The 21,594-nt window shown below is 39.7% G+C and overlaps 1 protein-coding gene across 8 annotated transcripts in view; it reads left to right on the top strand.

Moving 5' to 3' along the window:
- The window catches only part of CtBP (C-terminal binding protein), a 139,316-nt gene that overhangs the window by 49,831 nt on the left and 67,891 nt on the right, over positions 1-21,594 (top strand). For all 8 annotated transcript variants that reach the window (XR_011899998.1, XR_002009683.2, XM_019054485.2 and 5 more), the window contains 2 exons: positions 2,565-3,272; positions 7,080-7,208. Coding sequence is in view for 6 of the 8 variants with exons in the window: in XM_019054485.2 (XP_018910030.1) it covers positions 3,075-3,272; positions 7,080-7,208 (327 nt within the window). In the remaining 2 variants the exon portion in view is untranslated. The remainder of the gene's footprint in view (positions 1-2,564; positions 3,273-7,079; positions 7,209-21,594) is intronic.

Below are 21,594 nucleotides of genomic sequence, written 5' to 3'. Positions count from 1 at the left end.
TTGCAAGATTACGTAGCATGGTGTCAACGATTACGGTGTCAACAAACAGTTTTTCTAAGTTTTTGTTGACACCATGATCATCCAAAAATAAAAAATTCTGACTCTTATGAAAGATGATCATGGTGTCAACGATCACGACGGCAACGAAACTTAAAACTTCCCTGTTTAACATCTTTCAAATTTCAAGTCTTGTTCTCTTGTGTTATTTACTCTAACCTAACTCAACCTAACCTAACCTAACCTAACCTAACCTAACCTAACCTTGCCCAACTCTACCTTACAAGACCTAACCCACTTTCACAGAACTCAACTTGCCCCGACCTTACCCTACCTAACTTTAACCCTACCTTCCTAATCTGACCGTACATATCCTGACCTAAACTAACCTAATGTACCTATACGTGACCCAAACCTCTTCTGCACACTTAATTTTTAATTTTACTCATAAGGAAGATATTTTTCTGTGTGTTAACACTGTGATCGTTGACACCATACTCAGGGCTCATTTTTGAGTTTTACTGCCTGAGCACGACGTCAATAATCGTTTACTCCATGATCAGCTTTTGGGTTTGTTGACACCATGCAACGTTACCGTTTGGAAAACGAAACTGCCAATACGTTGTTGAACATCAACCATGTAGGTAAGTCAACAGTAGAATGCTGAAGTCCCGAAAGTAAAAGCTTCCACAATGGCCAATATACTAGTGAAGGGTCTCTTGTTCTCTGGACTAAAGTGACCGGGAGAACCGGAAAAAGTCAGGGGATGCAACTCGACTGGAAAAAATCAGGAAATAGTCAGGGAATTTTTTTGTGGAGGAGCTTCCCTCGTAGTTGTCGGGTCCGCGACGGGCCAGCTGATCGCGTTGCTGTGCCAGCGTGCCAACTGGTGTACCAAGCGGTGTTTCCGATGACTCTAGGTCAAGGGATTTCAACAGAAGTCGGGGAATGATAAAATGAAATTTTGCTAGCCACCCTGCCTACTGCTGCTAAAACTCAGACTCTGGGGTGAGATTAGAACACAGCGTACTTGATCGCTTTCCCCCCCAAATTTTCAGACCTGAACAAATTTTTGGGGGCGCTAGGGGGTTAAAGTTCATACTTCTTGAACTGTTTGGCTCCTCAGCGGACCACTCGTTGGAACGGAAAAATACGAACAACTCTGAGGACAGTTTATGGTTCACATAATTTGAGACTTCAATGAACTCTTCGTTTGCAGAAACTTTCTTCGACTTAAAAACTAATAGTCTAAGAGCCAGCTGTATTTTTGGCACCACTACTCCGTCACGCTTAAAACTTTGTGGATACATAGTTCTGACCCCCCTCAGTAACGGATTGGGCAATATCAGACTTCAAAAGTGGTTCCTCTGGCCGCTGCGCCCCCCGAAAAATGGAAAAAAGCGTGCGATCGCAGCGGCCAGAAGAACCACTTTTGAAGTCTGATGTTGCCCAATCCGTTAGTAGGGAGGTCAGAACTATCTATCCACAAAGTTTCAAGCGTGATGGAGTAGTGCCGCCAAAAATGCAGCTGGCTCTTAGACTGTAATAACAAAATATCCCCAATTCAACCGAACAATGTTGTTTTGCGGTTTTAACCCTAAGAATCTTGTGCAGTGTGCAATTCTAGACCATTTTTCGTGAAAATCGAACCTCCGTAACTTTTTTCGTTAGAAATAAATCAGGACTCAAAAGTTTTAACTTTCGCCCTCCACGTCTGAAAAGTTGGGGAAAGAAGCGATAATTTGGCGGGGTTTGGAGACATTAAAAAAATATCGTAATTCCCATCGGCACAACGCCTCACGCCTCACCGTGCCAGGCGCCGACGTTTGACCTCTCTGAATGATGTTGCTCGCCCAGAGAGCCGAGGAGCGGGCATCACTAGTGAGGCAGCATAATCTGGCGATGCTGGGTGACAGCATCAGCCAGCTGTAGGTGTCGGCATCGCTAGCGAAGCCGGCTCGTGGGCAGATGCGATTCCCCGGCGCACTGCCCGATCTGGCATCGAAGTTTGCGCCGGATACCTGCCTACTGCCTCGCACGGCGATGCCGCTCCGGCTCCGTGTATGATGCTGCCTCACACCCTTAGCTCTAAAGCCCTGGCTCTTGCCCATAAGGATTACGTTTGGAAATGTACACCATTGTAAATTTTAATTCTTTTGAGGTTTGCCTTCAAAGCTCCTATTTTTGCGTGTAGTGTGAACCCAAGTGAACCTAATCTGAATCAATTCCAAAGAGTAACGCAGTGTTTGTACTAAACAGCCATTCTAGACGTCTTGTCCGTTATCCTAGACCCCAAGCGGATCATACTGTGGCTTCTCCTTTCAAAGAGCCCCTCACGACGCGAAGAATAAGTTTTTAAATCGGCAATTTACAATCGAAAAGAGCATGACTAAGGTCATATTTGGATTGTACCCCACGGACCATGAAAACGGCAGCTGATGGTTTCAAACGAAGCATGGTTCTTTTTTACTTTTTGGATGTAATGGTTCTCCTCTAGAGTTGTCCTGTTGTAAAGAAGTAGCTATTTTTCAAAAGCTCATCTTTTTTCTCTCTGTTTTTTGTTGCAGGCCTATCCGAAGGATGAAATCCGCTTAGTGCAGCGAAGCTCAGAGTGACCTGTGCTTTGTTTGACGACCATGAAATGATGTGATCCAAGTTCCTCCACCATTTTTGTCTTTATTTTCATATTTATCCTGTTACTCAAAAATAACTTAATTTTTTTTTCGCGCATCCTTCAATGAAGTGTCACAGAAATCATTCTAAATTTTTCTAAATCTTGCTTAACATGTGTCAGAAATTCATTCACTCGTAAAAATAACCTGAATCAAAAGGTATTTAGGTTTTCGCCCAAGAATAGTGTAGTCGCGTAAGTGAGATTGTTGACTAACGGAAAATGCGTGAAAAATGTACAACGGGGTGATATTGAAAATTTTTACTTTCATAATCGGGAGTACCTCGTGATTCGTCAAGTTTAACGTCTGCGATATTCTTGAGTTTTTGTGTCCGGAGTCAATAATAATAAGCTTTTATGTTCCTTCTTAAATTAATGATTTCTTGTTCGGGCGTGTCGCGTTAAAATGGACAAGCGGAAAATGATGCCTAAACGACAGAGAATTGACAATTTGCGCGGGCCCATTGCCAACGGCCCAATGCAGACGAGGCCTTTGGTTGCCTTACTAGATGGCAGAGATTGTTCGATAGAAATGCCGATTTTAAAGGATGTAGCAACGGTCGCATTTTGTGATGCTCAGTCTACATCAGAAATCCACGAAAAGGTGAGAATGTTTCTTCTCTAGTATCTATAATAGTTGAAAAAATTGTATTTTTATTTGCATACCGGGTGTTTCAGACCGCGTGTCCACTAAATTTTTTTTAGGAAACGGCCAAAAATTGAGCTTTGGGACGAAAACTTTTCAAGCTGAATCAACCGCACAAAATTCAATGAAAATATTTTCCGACCTTATCAACCGCATTTTGAGGATAGTAGAGGGGTTCCCATTATTATTATAGTCCAGTACCACATGTAAAAATAAGAGGTCCCGTGTGCAGTTTCGTGGGTAAAATTGTTGTCATATACCTTTCTCTTTTTTAGGATGTCTAGAATCAGAATTTCGATGGTGTCAAGTTCAAAAATTGAACCAACGGCCAGAATTTAAGATTGCGTCCAAGATGGCCGCCACCATGGTGAAAGTTTCAAATTTTGCGGATGGCGTCGAGTCAGTTGTCGACTCCTACGTAAAATGACACGAGGAATCCGAGTATCACATTCAAAAACACCCCCGACCCAAAGGAGGGCTCCAAATCCAAGATGGCGGCCAAAAGTACCACTCAGGGGTATTTGCCTATACGGGTCCAAGTGCATAGTGAGGTATCAATGATTAGATTTGCAGGGTTGTAGAGTCCGAAAATGAGGTCCGTTTTATGCTGCGGCCCTCAAGAAACCCTAAAATCAAATATGGCGCCCAAAATGGCCACCGGTTTTACGGCTTAAACACCAATTTAGCGCAGCTATGATAAGCAATACGTTTGAAATTTAGTTTTATGGGGCAAGGAGTTCGAATAGGCGATCAAATGTTTACTCCTACAAAAAATTGAGCCTCCGAATCGAACATGGTTGCCAGTTAGAGGCGCAGACCGGTAAATGACTATTGATATTAAAGGGATTTGCTAAAGGAGGGGTTTCGATAAGGGCCGTCTTTCGACCCATTCCCTGAATTTCTTCAATTCTACGATTTTTTGCTGATTGGAAGTCTAAATTTTACGGAATGTTTCATGCTTTGGTCATTTTCGGTCTATTTTGGGGTCTAATGCTGGCCTAAACATGAGTCTGAAGGCTAATTTTGGAGGAAAATGCGGGTTTCTTGGCATTTGACACGCTGCGCCCACTGTTTCATAACGATCATATATCATCGGAGGAGCAAATTTTCCTTCAAGTATGTTCATTAAGGGTGTAAGATAGTTACTCTGGCCAACTTTCATCGATGGCAAACCTTGCCCTTATAGTTAAAACGAACTTTTTTGAATTTTCTTGTTTTCCATCATTATGGTGTAACAAGGTGATAAAATAGTGCTAGACTCCCACTATTTGCGGGGGGAGGGGGGGGGGGGGGGTTGGACGAAGCCAAAAAGTTCAAAAATTTTCAATCAGAGCCAAAAATGTTGTACTCTAATGAGGATCAGTAAAAAACTGATAGTGTTGAAGTCACACAGTTTGCATTGGAATATTAATTTGAGGTCACGTCGAAACACACAGTTTGCATTGGAATATTAATTTGAGGTCACGTCGAGAGATAAATAATTTTGGGTCTTATTTAAATCTCATCAGAAGATCACACTTGTCAACGAAATCAAAAGCCAAAAAGTCCGAAAAATTTTCAATCAGAACAAACAATTTTTAGCTTTTATGAGTAGATATAACAAAAGAGGGTGATTCCAGTAGAAATTTTATGTTTTTTTTGCTGGTTTTTCCTATTTTTTTCGTGAGATGAACCGTTGAGGAGATATTTGCAAAAATCTAATTGTGGGTTTTCTCAATTTTAAAAAATTTTAAAATGGCGGCGTCCTGACCACCAGATAATTTTCCTGAAGTTAATATGGGCAGCTTGGTGAAGAAGAAGATGAAAACGAAGATGTTTTCCTCCCATCACTGTTAAAAACTGTGTAGGGCGGCGGCGACTCGCTCGCGAAGCGAAGAACTTGTGGTCCTGGGGCACTCCTTGGCTAGGCGTGTCAGCTCGCGAAGCGAGCTAATCACGGCTAGTATCATGAAAAAGTATCCCGTAGTCCCCCTCATAATCGCTGAATAAGCCCCTCATAATAATGTTTTTGATAGATTTATCACTGCAGTATCTTTCTGTGACCAAATGAATGATCGAATACTTCAGCAAATGATCCAATACACTTTGTGTCTATTCTTCAAACGTTTCAAAAATGTTGACAGAAGCTTAAGAATGTACATTCCCGTCAATTATGAATAAGCTCTCCTCAGTTTCTGTAATTTCCAAAAAATAAAATAGTATCTCTACGTTCCCTGATTTAATTACGTATCCCTTCAAATCTTAAAATTCTGCTACTGCAGCTAGGTTTCCCTGTCCGTCCTATTATTACGCAAATGACGTATTTAAATTACCCCTCCCCCACCCTTTTTTAATGTTGGCTGGGGAGGCTAAGATGTCTAACGCCCCCCCCCCCCCCACCCACAGTCAATTATATTAGTGTGAGCGTGACCACGACACGCCCTGTAAGTTGCCTTTTAGAGTATGGTATTTTCGCGTTTATTTAAATTTTTTCGTGATTATTGTTTTGGGGGAGGGGGTGGAAGAGGAGGGGAAGGATAAACCCTTCTCCCCTTCCCCCTCCCTCGTTAAATTATGTTAGTATAAGCGTGTTAATGACAAGCCCTGAAAGTCGTCTTACAAAGAGGAATTTGCACGTTTAATTATCGTTTTTTGTGATTATTTTTTGGGGGGAGGGCGGAGGATGTACCTTCCTCCCCCCTGTCACCTCCCACAAGAAGTCACACTGATGTTCTCTTAGAACAAACGCCACTTGTTTTCATTTTGCCGCTCATCTTTGCGCATAACGCTACTTCAAGGAAGCGGCCAATCTTGACGGTTTTTATAGGGTGGGTACTATTGGGGGGTCCCCCTCCCCCCCACGAGGGGCTAGGCCGCCCCTCGAATGAAAAATTAATGCTCTATCATTTTAGGAATAAACAATTTTTCGATATTACCAACCTCCTGCGCGTTATTAGCGAGAAATCGCGGCGAAACGGTCATTTTCGCGGAAATTTGAGATATTTTGACATTTTAAGGTCCCCATTTTGGGGGACCTCGGGTAATGGCCAAAATCACTTATAACTTTTCTAGAACAAAATTTCACGAGCTTTCAGAATGTCTATGTAGAGTTTAGCCCTAAAATCAAACCTGCTCGAGAAAAATGGGAAAATTCGCGGAAAAGTCGGAATTTTGTGCAATTTTGGGGGGTTTAGGGGGGGCTTACTCCCCCCTCCCCCACCACGATAGCATTAGCGTAAACAAGAAAAATCTTTTTCCACCAGTCGAGAGCTTCAAGAAAATCACCATCTTCAATATTCCCACGGGGGGGGGGGGGGGGGGTTTACCCCTTGCTGGCCCACGGTCAATAAGATCAATTCCACTTTTGCTACGCTTACAACTTGCTGAACACCATCTCCGTTCCATATTAGCATATCACAAATTACCAGCCGTCAATAATCAGTGTTCAGTGACTGATGGGAAAATAATATGCAATTTATAGCAAAACTAAAGAATCAATTATTTGACAACTTAATTTTTCTTGACTACGATTTTCAATTTAAACCAGTTTCCAACCCTGAATCAGTCCCAGTAACTCGAATTTTTTATCTCCTAACTTCGTTCACTCAAAACCTCTAAAACATCAAAACCTCAATTTCTGAAATTTTTCATCGCTTCTCCTAGTACTTCTATCTGTAGCACCTCTTTTTACTACGAAGCAATGTAAATCACCAGGTGTTGATTCTGAAGTGTGACAACTGTTGTTCTCACATGACAGCTCATGTTGCATTTCATTTTTTATTTCAGGTTCTGAATGAAGCTGTGGGTGCTCTCATGTGGCACACTATTATACTAACTAAAGAAGATCTCGAAAAATTCAAAACATTGCGAGTTATTGTTAGAATTGGCAGTGGAGTTGATAACATAGATGTTAAGGTAAAGTTTTGCTCTTCTATTAAAACCTATTTTTTGGTGCATTCTTGTTCAAGCGGTACTCTCTGAATAGCAGCGAGAGCATTTTTGTATTTTCTGATCTTTTGTGGAAGGAGTTGTACAAGGTCCTAAACCCCTCGTAGTACTGTTTTTGGAGGCTACCAGCGTAAAACTTTGTAAGTTCTTTGCCGTAACTCCTAGGAAAATTACAGGGTGATCCAAAAGTCCCTTCCACCCCCTCTAACTTTTTACCTAATTGAGGTAAAGATTTGAAACTTGGGGGATATTCCTAGGTCAAAGGGAGCTACTTTTTGGCCTCCCTAAAATTTTCAGGGGGCCCCCCTTGGGGGGGCAACGGCCCTCAACTTTTAATTTTCAAATGGGAAGACCCCCTTTGTGATAGCTCGTTCGAAAGAGCATAAAAAAAGAAAACTTTTCGCGCAAACCCGAAGTCAATATCTCAAACCGTTTCAAAATGGCGGCCGGTTAAAGTTCAAAATGGCCGAAAATTCACACCGGTTATTTGTCGATGGATTTGCGCGAAAATCGGTATGTAGGGGTATTTTGACACGAGAAAAACGAATTTGACGTCAGATTTTCAAAAAAACCGAAATTTCCAAAATGGCCGCCGGTTAAAGTTTAAAATGGCCGAAAATTGTCACCTCGGTTTTTTGCTGATGGATTTGCCTAAAACTTGGAATTTGAGAGTATTTTGGCATAAGATAAACAAATTTGAACTTAGATTTCTAAAAAATCAATTTTTTGTCATTTTGAACTTTAACCGGCGGCCATTTTGGAAATTTCGGTTTTTTTGAAAATCTGACGTCAAATTCGTTTTTCTCGTGTCAAAATACCCCTACATACCGATTTTCGCGCAAATCCTTCGACAAATAACCGGTGTGAATTTTCGGCCATTTTGAACTTTAACCGGCCGCCATTTTGAAACGGTTTAAGATATTGACTTCGGGTTTGCGCGAAAAGTTTTCTTTTTTTATGCTCTTTCGAACGAGCTATCACAAAGGGGGTCTTCCCATTTGAAAATTAAAAGTTGAGGGCCGTTGCCCCCCCAAGGGGGGCCCCCTGAAAATTTTAGGGAGGCCAAAAAGTAGCTCCCTTTGACCTAGGAATATCCCCCAAGTTTCAAATCTTTACCTCAATTAGGTAAAAAGTTAGAGGGGGTGGAAGGGACTTTTGGATCACCCTGTATATGCTTTTATGTATTAATAACGAGACTAGAACAATAAAAAATAGCTGGAATTGTTTGTAACAAGGTGGAGAAATGGTACTGGGTCCACACCATTTCGCGGGGATAACAAAGCCAAGAAATTCCAAAACAATTCTAATGAGAGCCGAAAAAATATTTTGCTCTACTGAGTACCAGTACAGACTGAGAGGGAGGGGGGTGTGTTTAGCACAGGCAGCTTGCATTGGAATATTAAGTTGAGGTCACACCCAGAAATCTTTAACGTTTCAGGTCTTTTTAGACCTCGTCAGTAAATCACACTTGTCAGTGAACCCAACTTAGCATCCCACAAAATCCGCGACTGCATCAAAACGTCAAACGTCGGCATCAAAACTCGAAAATGAGCAAATTTGATGGATATTTGTCGTGCATGCAATTTATTTTTATAAATTTTCCTGGACCAGTGGTAGTGCGTTGGTTTTGTATTTTGAGCTGCTAAATCCGAACATGACCTTGGGTTTTTTCTATCACCCTTCAGTTTTCCGGTGCAACCGATTTTTTCGAGCCTAAAACTGTAAAAGCTTTCCGAGACTCAAAGTGTTATTGAAAATACATTTTAAAAATTTCTGTTACGTTATACATCGATTCCGATGTATTTTGAACTGTTGAATTTAAATATGACCTCAGATTTTTTCTATCACCCATCCTTACCCTGGGAAAGTTCTTTTCCTCAGAAAACGCTCTTCCCAGGAACTTTTACGATGATTTTCCTGTTTTAAGGAATTTTAGAAATTTTCCGAGATCCTCTTTAGGCTTAGATCTCTCCTGCTGTTTTAAGAGGCACTAAACTCGAATTTGACCTTCCTTCATCCTTGATACCCCCCCCCCCTTTTTCTTAAAAGTCTGATTTTTCTGGGTTAAAAGCTTTTCCAGACTGTTCCCACTTCCAGGGAATTCGAAAACTTTTCTACATGCACATACATCAATTCTCATTAATTGAGCTGAAAACCCCAAATATGACCTCAGAAATTGGTTGTCACCCACTATTTTTATAGAAATTTTTAAGAAAAATTGAACCCACATTTCACTGGGATAAGAGTCGCAATGACACCGCAAAATAGTCTTTAGTACCCATTTATCCAAAAAGTCGGGTTTTCATTCAAAATGGTGGGGGTGGATGATAACTGAGGTCATATTCGGATTCAGCAGCTCTAACTACATAAGTAGCACATTACCACAGGTCCAGGAAAATTTTTAAAAATAAATTGCATGCACGAGAAAGATACGTAAAATGCTCATTTTCTTGGGGGAAAGTCGCTTTTTCGGAAAACTGAGAGGTAGACTGGAAAGATTAAGGTAATTTTGGACTCAATGGCTCAAAATACATTGGAAAAGTTATATCTCGCAGCTACGGAAAATTTTACCTACATCCTGCAGGGGGTAACAGTCGGAACAATTCCAAAAATGCCCAAAATGAATTAGCCCAGGCAATGGAGGATAGAATAGGGGTTTACCTTGCAAAATTTAGGTGAAATCAGGTTATGGTTTGTTCCTATGTAATTTTTTACGCTGAATCCAAATTTTTGGTTTCCCAACAAATTTTCCTTGTGCTAACTCCGGAAAATCGGAAAAACCGCGAAAAATCACGTTTTTCCGCGGTTTTCCCGAGATATCTCTTTTCCAGTGCGATATATCGAGAAAATAGTTATTTCCAAAAGTAATGCTGATAAATTTCCTATAAAAATGATCCGAACGTTTTTTTCATACGTCCATTAGGGAGAGTGCTGAAGCCGTGGAAAGCTCTACAAACTCGTAAAATCGTGATTTTCCACGGTTTTCGCCACTTGAGTGAAATAAATTTGTTCTTTCGCAAAATTTCAAGATAGTCTTACCTTAAAAATTAATGCTGCTTACTTTGAAGACAAAAATGATGACAATTTTTTCTCTTTAGGTCTAGTGGGAGCGGTTTTAAAGCCGCGAAAGGCCGTGAAAAGCTCGAAAATCGCGATTTTCCTGCATATTTTTGTAACAAGTCCGTTCTTGTACAAAAAACTCATTTAAAGTGACTTCAAAATTCAATCTTATAAAATCGTCAACATACATACGTAGAATTTGCTCCCTTGGCGCACCCTGGTGCTCTGCGACATCCAAACGCCAGGTGTGCTTATCTACATAAAGGTAAGGAGACAACGAACGACGTAATAAAATAGTGCAATTTTCAACATACTTAAATGATGTTGAAAGTTCCTTATATATCTATAGAAACAACGGATATGGATTTGTCGAAAGTGTAAATAATGCAAAAAGTTGACATTTAAAGAATGTTTTGATACAATTTTTCAATTATAGCGAAAACAACTATAATAGTATCGTAATAATTTTATAATATAATAACTATGATAGTAAATACGTTCAATGTCAAGGAGTATAATTCAGATGCATGATCAGGTACTCTGCTAAGTGAATGTCCTGAGGATCTGAAAGCATAATGGAAAGCACGTGTATATTGGCATACCCTAACATATTTTCTATCGGTGAAAGAGCTACTAACAAGGGAAACTTCTCAAGCTGCCGCCTCCGATCGGGCTGAAAAAATTCGTACGAACTCTTTGGATGAATTTATTTGACCTGTATTTTTTGGTTTTTTCCAATGCCCCCCAGAAACACCCCAAATAAATTCCGGAAAGTTTTGCTTTGAGCGCTTGAGTGTATATACGCAGTATAGTAGCGCCCTTTTATCGTCAAGTGGTGGCTCTGCGGTAGCGCGCTCGCCCAGTGATCCGGCGGGCCCGGGTTCGGTCTCCGGGCGCCGCGCAAATTTTTATGACCGAATTTTATATTCTCACACATTTTCGCATCGATTCCCATCTGATACATTAGAACTTAAAACATCAATTCATTTACAACCATCAACGATCAACAACTTCTTCAATTTGAAGTGTAGATTTTTTTTGGGAGGGGGGGAGGGGTCACGCGCGCGATATTCTTGCCAATCAGTGTGCTTTCACATTAGCAGACGACCCGCTCTGCCCCCTCACATCAACATATTTCTCCTGATCACCCGTATGCGTCATGATTTTTCCCATCATTATCCAGAAAATGATAATGAAAAATTACCTCGAACTTTCAAATTAAAAATGCTACAATTTTTCATTATCATTTTCTGGATAATGATGGGAAAAATCATGACGCATACGGGTGATCAGGAGAAATATGTTGATGTGAGGGGGCAGAGCGGGTCGTCTGCTAATGTGAAAGCACACTGATTGGCAAGAATATCGCGCGCGTGACCCCTCCCCCCCTCCCAAAAAAAAATCTATACTTCAAATTGAAGAAGTTGTTGATCGTTGATGGTTGTAAATGAATTGATGTTTTAAGTTCTAATGTATCAGATGGGAATCGATGCGAAAATGTGTGAGAATATAAAATTCGGTCGTAAAAATTTGCGCGGCGCCCGGGGATCGAACCCGGGCCCGCCGGATCACTGGGCGAGCGCGCTACTACAGAGCCACCACTTGACGGTAAAAGGGCGCTGCTATAGCAGCGCCCTTAGAGTGTATATACGCAGTATACTGCGTATATACACTCAAGCGCTCAAAGCAAAACTCTCCGGAATTTATTTGGGGTGTTTCTGGGGGGCATTGGAAAAAACCAAAAAATACGGGTCAAATAAATTCATCCAAAGAGTTCGTATGTATTTTTTCAGCCCGATTGGAGGCGGCAGCTTGGGAAGTTCCCCTTGTAAGTTATAAAGTTGGGTCATGGTTTAAAATGGCAAGAAGAATGTAATTGTTGAATTGTTATAGGTGTTATCGGTGTTTTTTTTCTTTCTTTTCTGCTATCTGAGAATGTTAATTTGTGCCTACTATAATATAAATTTTCTCTTCTTAATCAACTCATCGAAAAACTATTGTATAATTGATGGGAAAATTCTCACCTGCGTTGTCATCACTGCCATCTTAGCAGTATTTTACGACTTCTGCATGAAATCGTCTAAATCGGAGAATAGGAACTTCTGGTTTGATGGATTTATCTGAATTTGAATTGCTCGTTTGAGCTTTTGCAACATCGTATACTAGAATAAGAGAGACATATGCCTAGGAAAATCTTTTGGTATTAATCTGGGAGGAGAACAATGATAAATGCAACCTGCATTCAATACGGTTTGCAGATTCAATGGCAATTTTTCGCTTCCTTGGCATTTCAGGATCTTATTTTTGTTGTCAATGAGTATTTATCCATTGATTGTTGGTTCATAATGACGCTACAATTTTTTGGAAATAATGTGACACTTGCGCAATTAATAGAGTAGTGTCATGATTGCTGAAATCAAGGATATTAATGTGATCTGCCGTAAGGCTAAAATTCTACATCTATAGTACAAGCCTCCCAAAATTTTGAGTAGTTCACGGGCGCGTGCCGTGATTACTCTCATTTTCGTTTTCTCATTTACCTAGAGTTGCCTCATTTACATCACTGATAATACCGAAGTGGAAGAAACCGTGATTTGAATTTCCGCGATATATGAAGTTAATGAGTACAATTTTTTCAGCATCACTGGCCATTTCTATCAATTCAAATAAAAATAAAAAATTGAGTGAAATTCATACCTGCAAACGTCTCCGAACTTCTTTCATCTCTTCGGTCGTCCGCTGTTCTTTCTGTGAACGATTCAGGAGCATATTCCATAAATCATCAGGATCATCTACGATAAGTTCCACGGATAAGTCCTCATTGGGTGCATTCTCACATGTACCATTAAAATTTCGACACATAATTGTGCAATTTAATCCGCCGAAAACATCATCACATTGAATTTTAAATTTTGAGGTATATTTTTAGCCCCATATTTTTACACAAGATGATTAATTTGCGGCTGAAAAGTGGAAAATCACAATTTTTCGCATCTTTTGAGCTACCCATAATTCTCTATGCCGCACTTTTTGACCCATGCTAAAAGCTTTTCACGTCATATTATGTGTTGACAATTTTATAAGATTAAATCTTGAAGTCTCCATTAGCCGAGTTTTTGGCACAAGAACAGATGTGTAACGAAAATATGCGGGAAATCTAGGAAAATCATTCCAGAAATTGTAGTAGTACATTCTTTAAATGTTAACTTTTTGCATTATTTACACTTTCGACAAATCCATATCTGTTGTTTCTATAGATATATAAGGAACTTTCAACATCATTTAAGTATGTTGAAAATTGCACTATTTTATTACGTCGTTCGTTGTCTACTTACCTTTATGTAGATAAGCACACCTGGCGTTTGGATGTCGCAGAGCACCAGGGTGCGCCAAGGGAGCAAATTCTACGTATGTATGTTGACGATTTTATAAGATTGAATTTTGAAGTCACTTTAAATGAGTTTTTTGTACAAGAACGGACTTGTTACAAAAATATGCAGGAAAATCGCGATTTTCGAGCTTTTCACGGCCTTTCGCGGCTTTAAAACCGCTCCCACTAGACCTGAAGAGAAAAAATTGTCATCATTTTTGTCTTCAAAGTAAGCAGCATTAATTTTTAAGGTAAGACTATCTTGAAATTTTGCGAAAGAACAAATTTATTTCACTCAAGTGGCGAAAACCGTGGAAAATCACGATTTTACGAGTTTTTAGAGCTTTCCACGGCTTCAGCACTCTCCCTAATGGACGTATGAAAAAAACGTTCGGATCATTTTTATAGGAAATTTTATCAGCATTACTTTTGGAAATAACTATTTTCTTGATATATCGCACTGGAAAAGAGATATCTCGGGAAAACCGCGGAAAAACGTGATTTTTCGCGGTTTTTCCGATTTTCCGGAGTTAGCACAAGGAAAGAGGTGTGTGAAAAAACGGCCAAAAATGCCTCAAGGCATTTTCGAATTTTGATCACTTGGGGCGATACAGTAGCTTCCGAGACGCCCAAAACCGGTCGCCGTTTTGCTTAGAAGCGCCGGGTTGCGACGTTGCCATTTTTTAAAGTGGAAACCTTTAAAAATTCATATCTCCGCTGCATCTCAACCGATTTCAATGAACTTTTTTTTCAAAATGTTCCTCTTAAATAGAGCTTTCTAGCCATGTATAGTTTCTTGGGGTTTACTTGGCTTTAAGTGGCACTTACGCGGTTTTAGCAGTTTTTGATAGACCCAAAAAGAGCGACGCCAAGAATGGCACAATTTGGGCCAGAAGGGATTTTTCTGAAACCGGGCCCAAACGATACCTTACGATACCCTAAAACTCTGGTTAAAATTTTAGCTTGAGTATACGCACGGTTTTTGAGAAATGAGGGGGCAAAGTTGCCAAATCGCCATCATTCTGGACAGCATTTCTACAGCAAAAAGACGAGAAAAATGGACGAAAAAGTTACACCTTTGATGGGTTTCGGCTGTAAATGTTCTCATTGGGCCCCCAAGCATTAAACTGTGTTCAGTTTCAAAAATTTTGGTCGCACAGTGGTCCAAAATGGGGAGAAATCGTCGACAAATCAGGATTCTTGGTCAATTTTTAGAAATGGAAGTAAAATTGTCGGTCTGCTGCAGTTTTCATGGCTAACAATGTTCTTATCGGTCATCAATGCATGAAATTGTGTTCAGCTTCACAAATTCACGTCGCACAGTGGTCAAAAATGGGGGAATTAGTGGACAAATTAAGATCCTCTGTCAAACTTTTTAAAAATGAAGTGAAACTGTTGGTCCCCGGTAGAATTTAGATCCCGGAAAAATCATGTTTTTAATTTTTTAAATTATTACTACATTTCAGACCGTATTGTTTATAGAACATTGTTATAGAATAGACTTTGTAGCATTATCTCAATAAAATATGCAAACTTTCAGAAATTTAAAAAAAGAAGGAAAAATGGAGAGAAAACATTAAAAAAATATTAAAATAGTCTAAAAAAGAATTTAAAGAATTGTTCCGGGATCTAAAGTCTACTGGGGACCAACAGTTTCACTTCATTTTTAAAAAGTTTGACAGAGGATCTTAATTTGTCCACTAATTCCCCCATTTTTGACCACTGTGAGACGTGAATTTGTGAAGCTGAACACAATTTCATGCATTGATGACCGATAAGAACATTGTTAGCCATGAAAACTGCAGCAGACCGACAATTTTACTTCCATTTCTAAAAAATTGACCAAGAATCCTGATTTGTCGACGATTTCTCCCCATTATGGACCACTGTGCGACCAAAATTTTTGAAACTGAACACAGTTTAATGCTTGGGGGCCCAATGAGAACATTTACAGCCGAAACCCATCAAAGGTGTAACTTTTTCGTCCATTTTTCTCGTCTTTTTGCTGTGGAAATGCTGTCCAGAATGATGGCGATTTGGCAACTTTGCCCCCTCATTTCTCAAAAACCGTGCGTATACTCAAGCTAAAATTTTAACCAGAGTTTTAGGGTATCGTAAGGTATCGTTTGGGCCCGGTTTCAGAAAAATCCCTTCTGGCCCAAATTGTGCCAAAAAACGGTCGTTTTTGGCGTCGCTCTTTAGTTTTTATTTTACCACGATCGTGGAATCGACGGAATCTAAACAAAAACCAGTCTAAATGAAAGTTCAGATTCTCACCTTTCTAACGAGCACAAGATCATCCCGGGGAAACGTTTAGTTTCGGAGATATGACCGCTCAAAGTTGGCCACATGCGCTTTTGCGCAATGTGAATGCGTGTTATCACTAAGTCATTCGCGAACTAGGGGTCCCTTACGTTCAATTTACGTTGAAATAATTAAACAGAGCAGTAAGGTGTACAACACGAGCCGTATTTTCACCTTCGGCTGCCGATGTGCGACGTTGCCATTTTTTGAAGTGAAAACTCTTAAAACTTTTTTAAAATGTTCCTCTTAAATAGAGCTATCTAATAGCATTTAGGTTTCTGGATTTTATTTACCTTAGGGAGGCACTTAGGTCGTTTTTATGGTTCTTTGCAGAGATTTTTCTTAAAAAAATAGGGTTGCTATTTTTTTTTTCTTTTTTTTTTCAGGAGGGGGTCTGTATTTTCCCCGATTTTTTTTAACATTCAAACTAGATCGGATAAGATCACCATCGCTTAAAGTATAATGTAAAAATATTGGTAAATTAGCAACACCACCTTCTCCTGTACAATGAGAGCGTCGCGTTCAATATTTGTACACGTAAAAATAGTGATTCAAAGAATCCCTTTTTTTAAAAGTTCTTTCTTTTAAATTTTGCCATTTTAAACCTCCCCACAATCCGCCGAGAAAAAAAAAAATATAAATAGTAACACTATTTTTTGTATGAAAAATCTCTGCAAAGAACCATATAAACGACCTAAGTGCCTCCCTAAGGTAAATAAAATCCAGAAACCTAAATGCCATCAGATAGCTCTATTTAAGAGGAACATTTTAAAAAAAAGTTCATTGAAATCGGTTGAAATGCAGCGGAGTTATGCATCTTTAAGAGTTTTCACTTCAAAAAATGGCAACGTCGCACATCGGCAGCCGAAGGTGAAAATACGGCTCGTGTTGTACACCTTACTGCTCTGTTTAATTATTTCAACGTAAATTGAACGTAAGGGACCCCTAGTTCGCGAATGACTTAGTGATAACACGCATTCACATTGCGCAAAAGCGCATGTGGCCAACTTTGAGCGGTCATATCTCCGAAACTAAACGTTTCCCCGGGATGATCTTGTGCTCGTTAGAAAGGTGAGAATCTGAACTTTTATTTAGACTGGTTTTTGTTTAGATTCCGTCGATTCCACGATCGTGGTAAAATAAAAACTAAATTTTTGTGTCTATCAAAAACTGCTAAAACCGCGTAAGTGCCACTTAAAGCCAAGTAAACCCCAAGAAACTATACATGGCTAGAAAGCTCTATTTAAGAGGAACATTTTGAAAAAAAAGTTCATTGAAATCGGTTGAGATGCAGCGGAGATATGAATTTTTAAAGGTTTCCACTTTAAAAAATGGCAACGTCGCAACCCGGCGCTTCTAAGCAAAACGGCGACCGGTTTTGGGCGTCTCGGAAGCTACTGTATCGCCCCAAGTGATCAAAATTCGAAAATGCCTTGAGGCATTTTTGGCCGTTTTTTCACACACCTCTTTGTTGGGAAACCAAAAATTTGGATTCAGCGTAAAAAATTACATAGGAATAAACCATAACCTGATTTCACCTAAATTTTGCAAGGTAAAATCCTGTATTGCCTGGACTAAATGGCCATTTTACTGAGTAAAATCTGCTTTTCTGGAAAATTGGAGGGTATTGGAAAGAAACGGAGGCCATATTCGGATTCAGCGCCTCAAAATACATTAGGATCACCCGTCCGGGAGGCATTTTTTTCATTATTGTCGTTGCGCTGTTGAACAGTGTTATTTGCCTTGGTGAGTGGTCTGAGTTTCGCCAAGTCACTGTAAAACTATAAATAGTTTTTGGGTCTTCGGGTTTCTTATCCCGAAGTCTCAATTAGAAGGTGGTATTTAATCAACGAACTACACTTCTAGAATGGCTGACCAGTGTTAGAGACGCGTAACGTTTTGAAGTTGATATAGGTTAGGTTTACTTGGGCTCACACAGCAGGCTGCATCTTAACTCATGTAAGACACTGCCCACCTTTTGCCCCAATTTCTTGAATAAAGTGATAGCAATGAAAAGATGGCATAATAATCGCTCCTCAAAAGGTTTTCTTCATTTAAAAAATGGGAAATTTGAAAGCAAACCTCAGAATAATTAAAGTTTACAAAGGTTGAAATTTTAACATGTAATCCTTATGTGCGAGACGCGGTAGAAATGGAGATTGAGGTTAGCTATACTTGGGCTCCCACTCCCCTCCTGCCTTCAAAAACCGTCCCATGCGCGTTTCGCAGGTTTGCTCTCTGGCGGCCATTCTAGAGGTGTAGTTGGTCGTATTTAATTCTATATTGAGTTTAAATCAAACAATACACCGATTATGAGTGCCTTCAAAAACCGTCCCATGCGCGTTTCGCAGGTTTGCTCTCTGGCGGCCATTCTAGAGGTGTAGTTGGTCGTATTTAATTTTATCTTGAGTTTAAATCAAACAATACACCGATTATGAGGCATATAACGAAAGATGGTCCCCCCCCCCCTCCGAAAAGGGGCTCAAACCTAAAGAACAAGCATTTTCACCACATTAATAAGTGTCTCTGACCTCCAAGAGTATTTTAACCCAAAACTTTCAAAATTTTATAAAACAGACATTAGCGGTTTTCACACGAGCCGATTTAATTATAATACATGTTAAATTGTATGTACATTACATACTACGCTTTCAGCTTTTTTGTATTGTTCTTCCGCAACGTTTCAGTTACTCATGGGAGCCATCTGCAGAGGATGTCACTTAGAACTATATTGTACTGTAACTATGAACTAGGATAAAACGTTAAAATTGCACCGTGCTACGGTATTATCAAAATGGTTACGAATTGCACAAAACTGTAAAGCTGCTAGCTCGCACACAACCAGGTTATGTTGTTACTGTTATCAAAATCAGCCGAATAACGAAATCACAAGCCTCTTACATACAATACTTCGATCAGCCTACTAGTATCTATTTTTTCTGCAGGTTGCCTCCTCTGCCCTGTCTCACATTTTTACTCAGGTTTCTGTGATAACTTCTTCAATAATCCTGATGGACATCCATTATTTAGCTCTATCATACATACCAGATGTAAAAATCTGTCCGTGTGGTGGTGGTCTAATTGCGCGCTGAAACAAGTTATCCACAACATTCACTCTCCAAAGAAGTAACTGCCCTACACCAACCCCAGCAGGAGATGGGCCGTGAATTTAATTTTGATGAAGTTTAAATCCTATGTCATGAAAAAAGAGATTTTCAGCGTATGCTAAAAGAAATGATTGAAATTTTAAAACATGAGGAAAATGTGTATAATGCTCGATCAGATGTAAGCAAACTCAGTTTTCTTTACCACTGGTTTTCCATATTCGGACGTAAAGGCCTGGATACAAATTTCCATCATACACTCAAATTTCCATCAATTTCCGATCAAACGGTGACTGGTGCGCACCATCTATCAAATTTTTGTGGCCTGCAAAAATTTGACGGCCATTTTTGGCATCATTTAAAGGAGGCGTCTCTTCAAGTTGAAACCTTGTATGGAAGTTTGCCTTACCATAAGCTTTCATTTGAGCCTTGTCTCGTTGACCAATTCAGGTGTACTAGTCTGTTGAACCACGATGATCCAGAATTCCTCGATATTAGCCCATGAAAATGGAAAATTGGCAACGCTGTACATCCTAAAGGAGGTGTCACTTCAAGTTGAAACCTTGCATGGAAGTTTGCCTCGCCATAAGCTTTCATTTGAGCTTTGTCCGGTTGACCAACTCGGGTATCCAAAAAGGGGCTAAAAAACACCCCTTTTTTGCAAGGCTCCGAACCGCATGCTTTTTGGCAGAAACCGAGAATCTCCTCTTCTACCGCTTAGGGATCATTTCGTTTTCAAAAGCGGTCGAATCTGACTGAGCGCTATTATTGACTTCTTGAATTACACATTTGAAGCTTCAAATAATCCAAAGAATGGTGGAGTTTTCATTGATCAGATAATATAAATATCAGGAATGCTTTTTGCATGAAAAATCCAATGCTCACTGAAGAGTCCACTGAAAGATGATGCAAATTTCATATTCATACCTGGAACAATAGAGAGTTGTATTGTTATCCCCAGAAAATCCCGGCAAAGTCAAAGCGGGAGAAAACATTAATTCCACATACGGGAAGGAGCTCTTGAAAATCATGGAATAAGCATGGTCAAGAAGCTTAGACACTGTGGCAGAATGTTTCTGGTAAGCATTGTTGAGGAGGTCACAGCCAGCAAGATGCTTTACTGCTGTGCTGTAAGTAAGTAATGAAAAGAAAATGGAACCTAGCTCCATAGAACTGCCGTGATAGCGAAGAGAGCGAGAAGTACAAAATTTTCGAAATCGAGTTTTCTTCAAAATTCGTTTAAACTCTTTTAGATGAAATTACTGAGACAGCTAAAACAGCAAAATTCATCCTAATTTAATGAAAACGAGACGTATGTCAAAGCCGTAAGTGCACAAAAAATGACACAGTTTTTTTTCAAGACAGCCATAGATGCATGAGAGCCAATGAAAACAGTGCTTTCCAGTTAAGTGCCGCCCTCTTCTGCCAATTCCCAACCTGAAAATGTGTTTATTGTGCGTCCAAAACGCAACCACGAAAGCATGCAGAAGATAGCACCTACGGCTGTCTTGCCTAACAATAACCTAACACGAAACTGAATTTTACCTTTTTCGTGTACTTTAAAATAAAATCGGTCGAGTTTCAATCCCCCAAATGATTTCTAGGAGTCTTCCGGACGAATAGTGGCAATTTGACAAAGAACGGAGGCTTCTTTCAATAAAATGTTCCGGTCACAAGCTTCTGAGCCCGTTTTCTCAGGACTTCATTTTTGCAGTTACGGCTCTCTTCGCTATCACGGCAGAGAAGCAAAACGTTGATAGCCAACTGTCAAGCATTGAAAACTCTTAAAAGACACTTAGTATCGGACGACTGGAATGTAAATGACTTTGAGAGTTGCATCAATAAATGTGGCTCTGCTATGATCATTGATTTTTTCTAGAACTTCTAAGAAACTTGAGAGGTCCACATTTCAATTCAGTTCAAGAAATAATTGATGTTGTTTAAAAGGTTTTCAACTCCCTCTCATGAGAAGATTTTGAAAAGGCAATTTTGATTGAATGGGAAACAATGCCTCAAGTTATGTTTGAAAAAGAAAGGTACATATTTTGAAAGTCTAAGAGGAGGAGAGTCATCAGATGAAGGATCATAACGTCTATTATCATTTGTAAGAACTATTTGCAAAGAATTGATTAGCACTCATATAAATTCAATTTTCAGTTCCTTTCTCTAGGGCATTGAGGGATATTTAAAATTCTACCAGGGGTTACGCAAACAAGTCGCCAAAAAATCACTGTAACTTGGTGATTTTTCGACGAAATGAGTTCAACAAGGTTGTTGTAGAAAGCTAATAAAATGATCTCTAACCTTGGCATTATGAGGCTAGGTTCCTTGTGCGCATGCGCCTCAACGGAAATTTCTTGTTATGCAAACAACCCTGATTCGACTCAGTTAGGAAGTGTCGGAATATAATTCAGATCCTCCTCGACCGTTACAGCTACTGATGTGAATATTCCAAGTAGAGGCTGTTGAGTAATAGTAAAAATGCTGTGCAAAGCAAATGGTTTTATTGAATGCA

This window comes from Bemisia tabaci, chromosome 1 (assembly GCF_918797505.1).
Source record: "Bemisia tabaci chromosome 1, PGI_BMITA_v3".
NCBI lineage: Eukaryota > Metazoa > Arthropoda > Insecta > Hemiptera > Aleyrodidae > Bemisia > Bemisia tabaci.
Note: the sequence above shows the minus strand (reverse complement) of the source record. Positions and strands in the feature narration are given on the sequence as shown.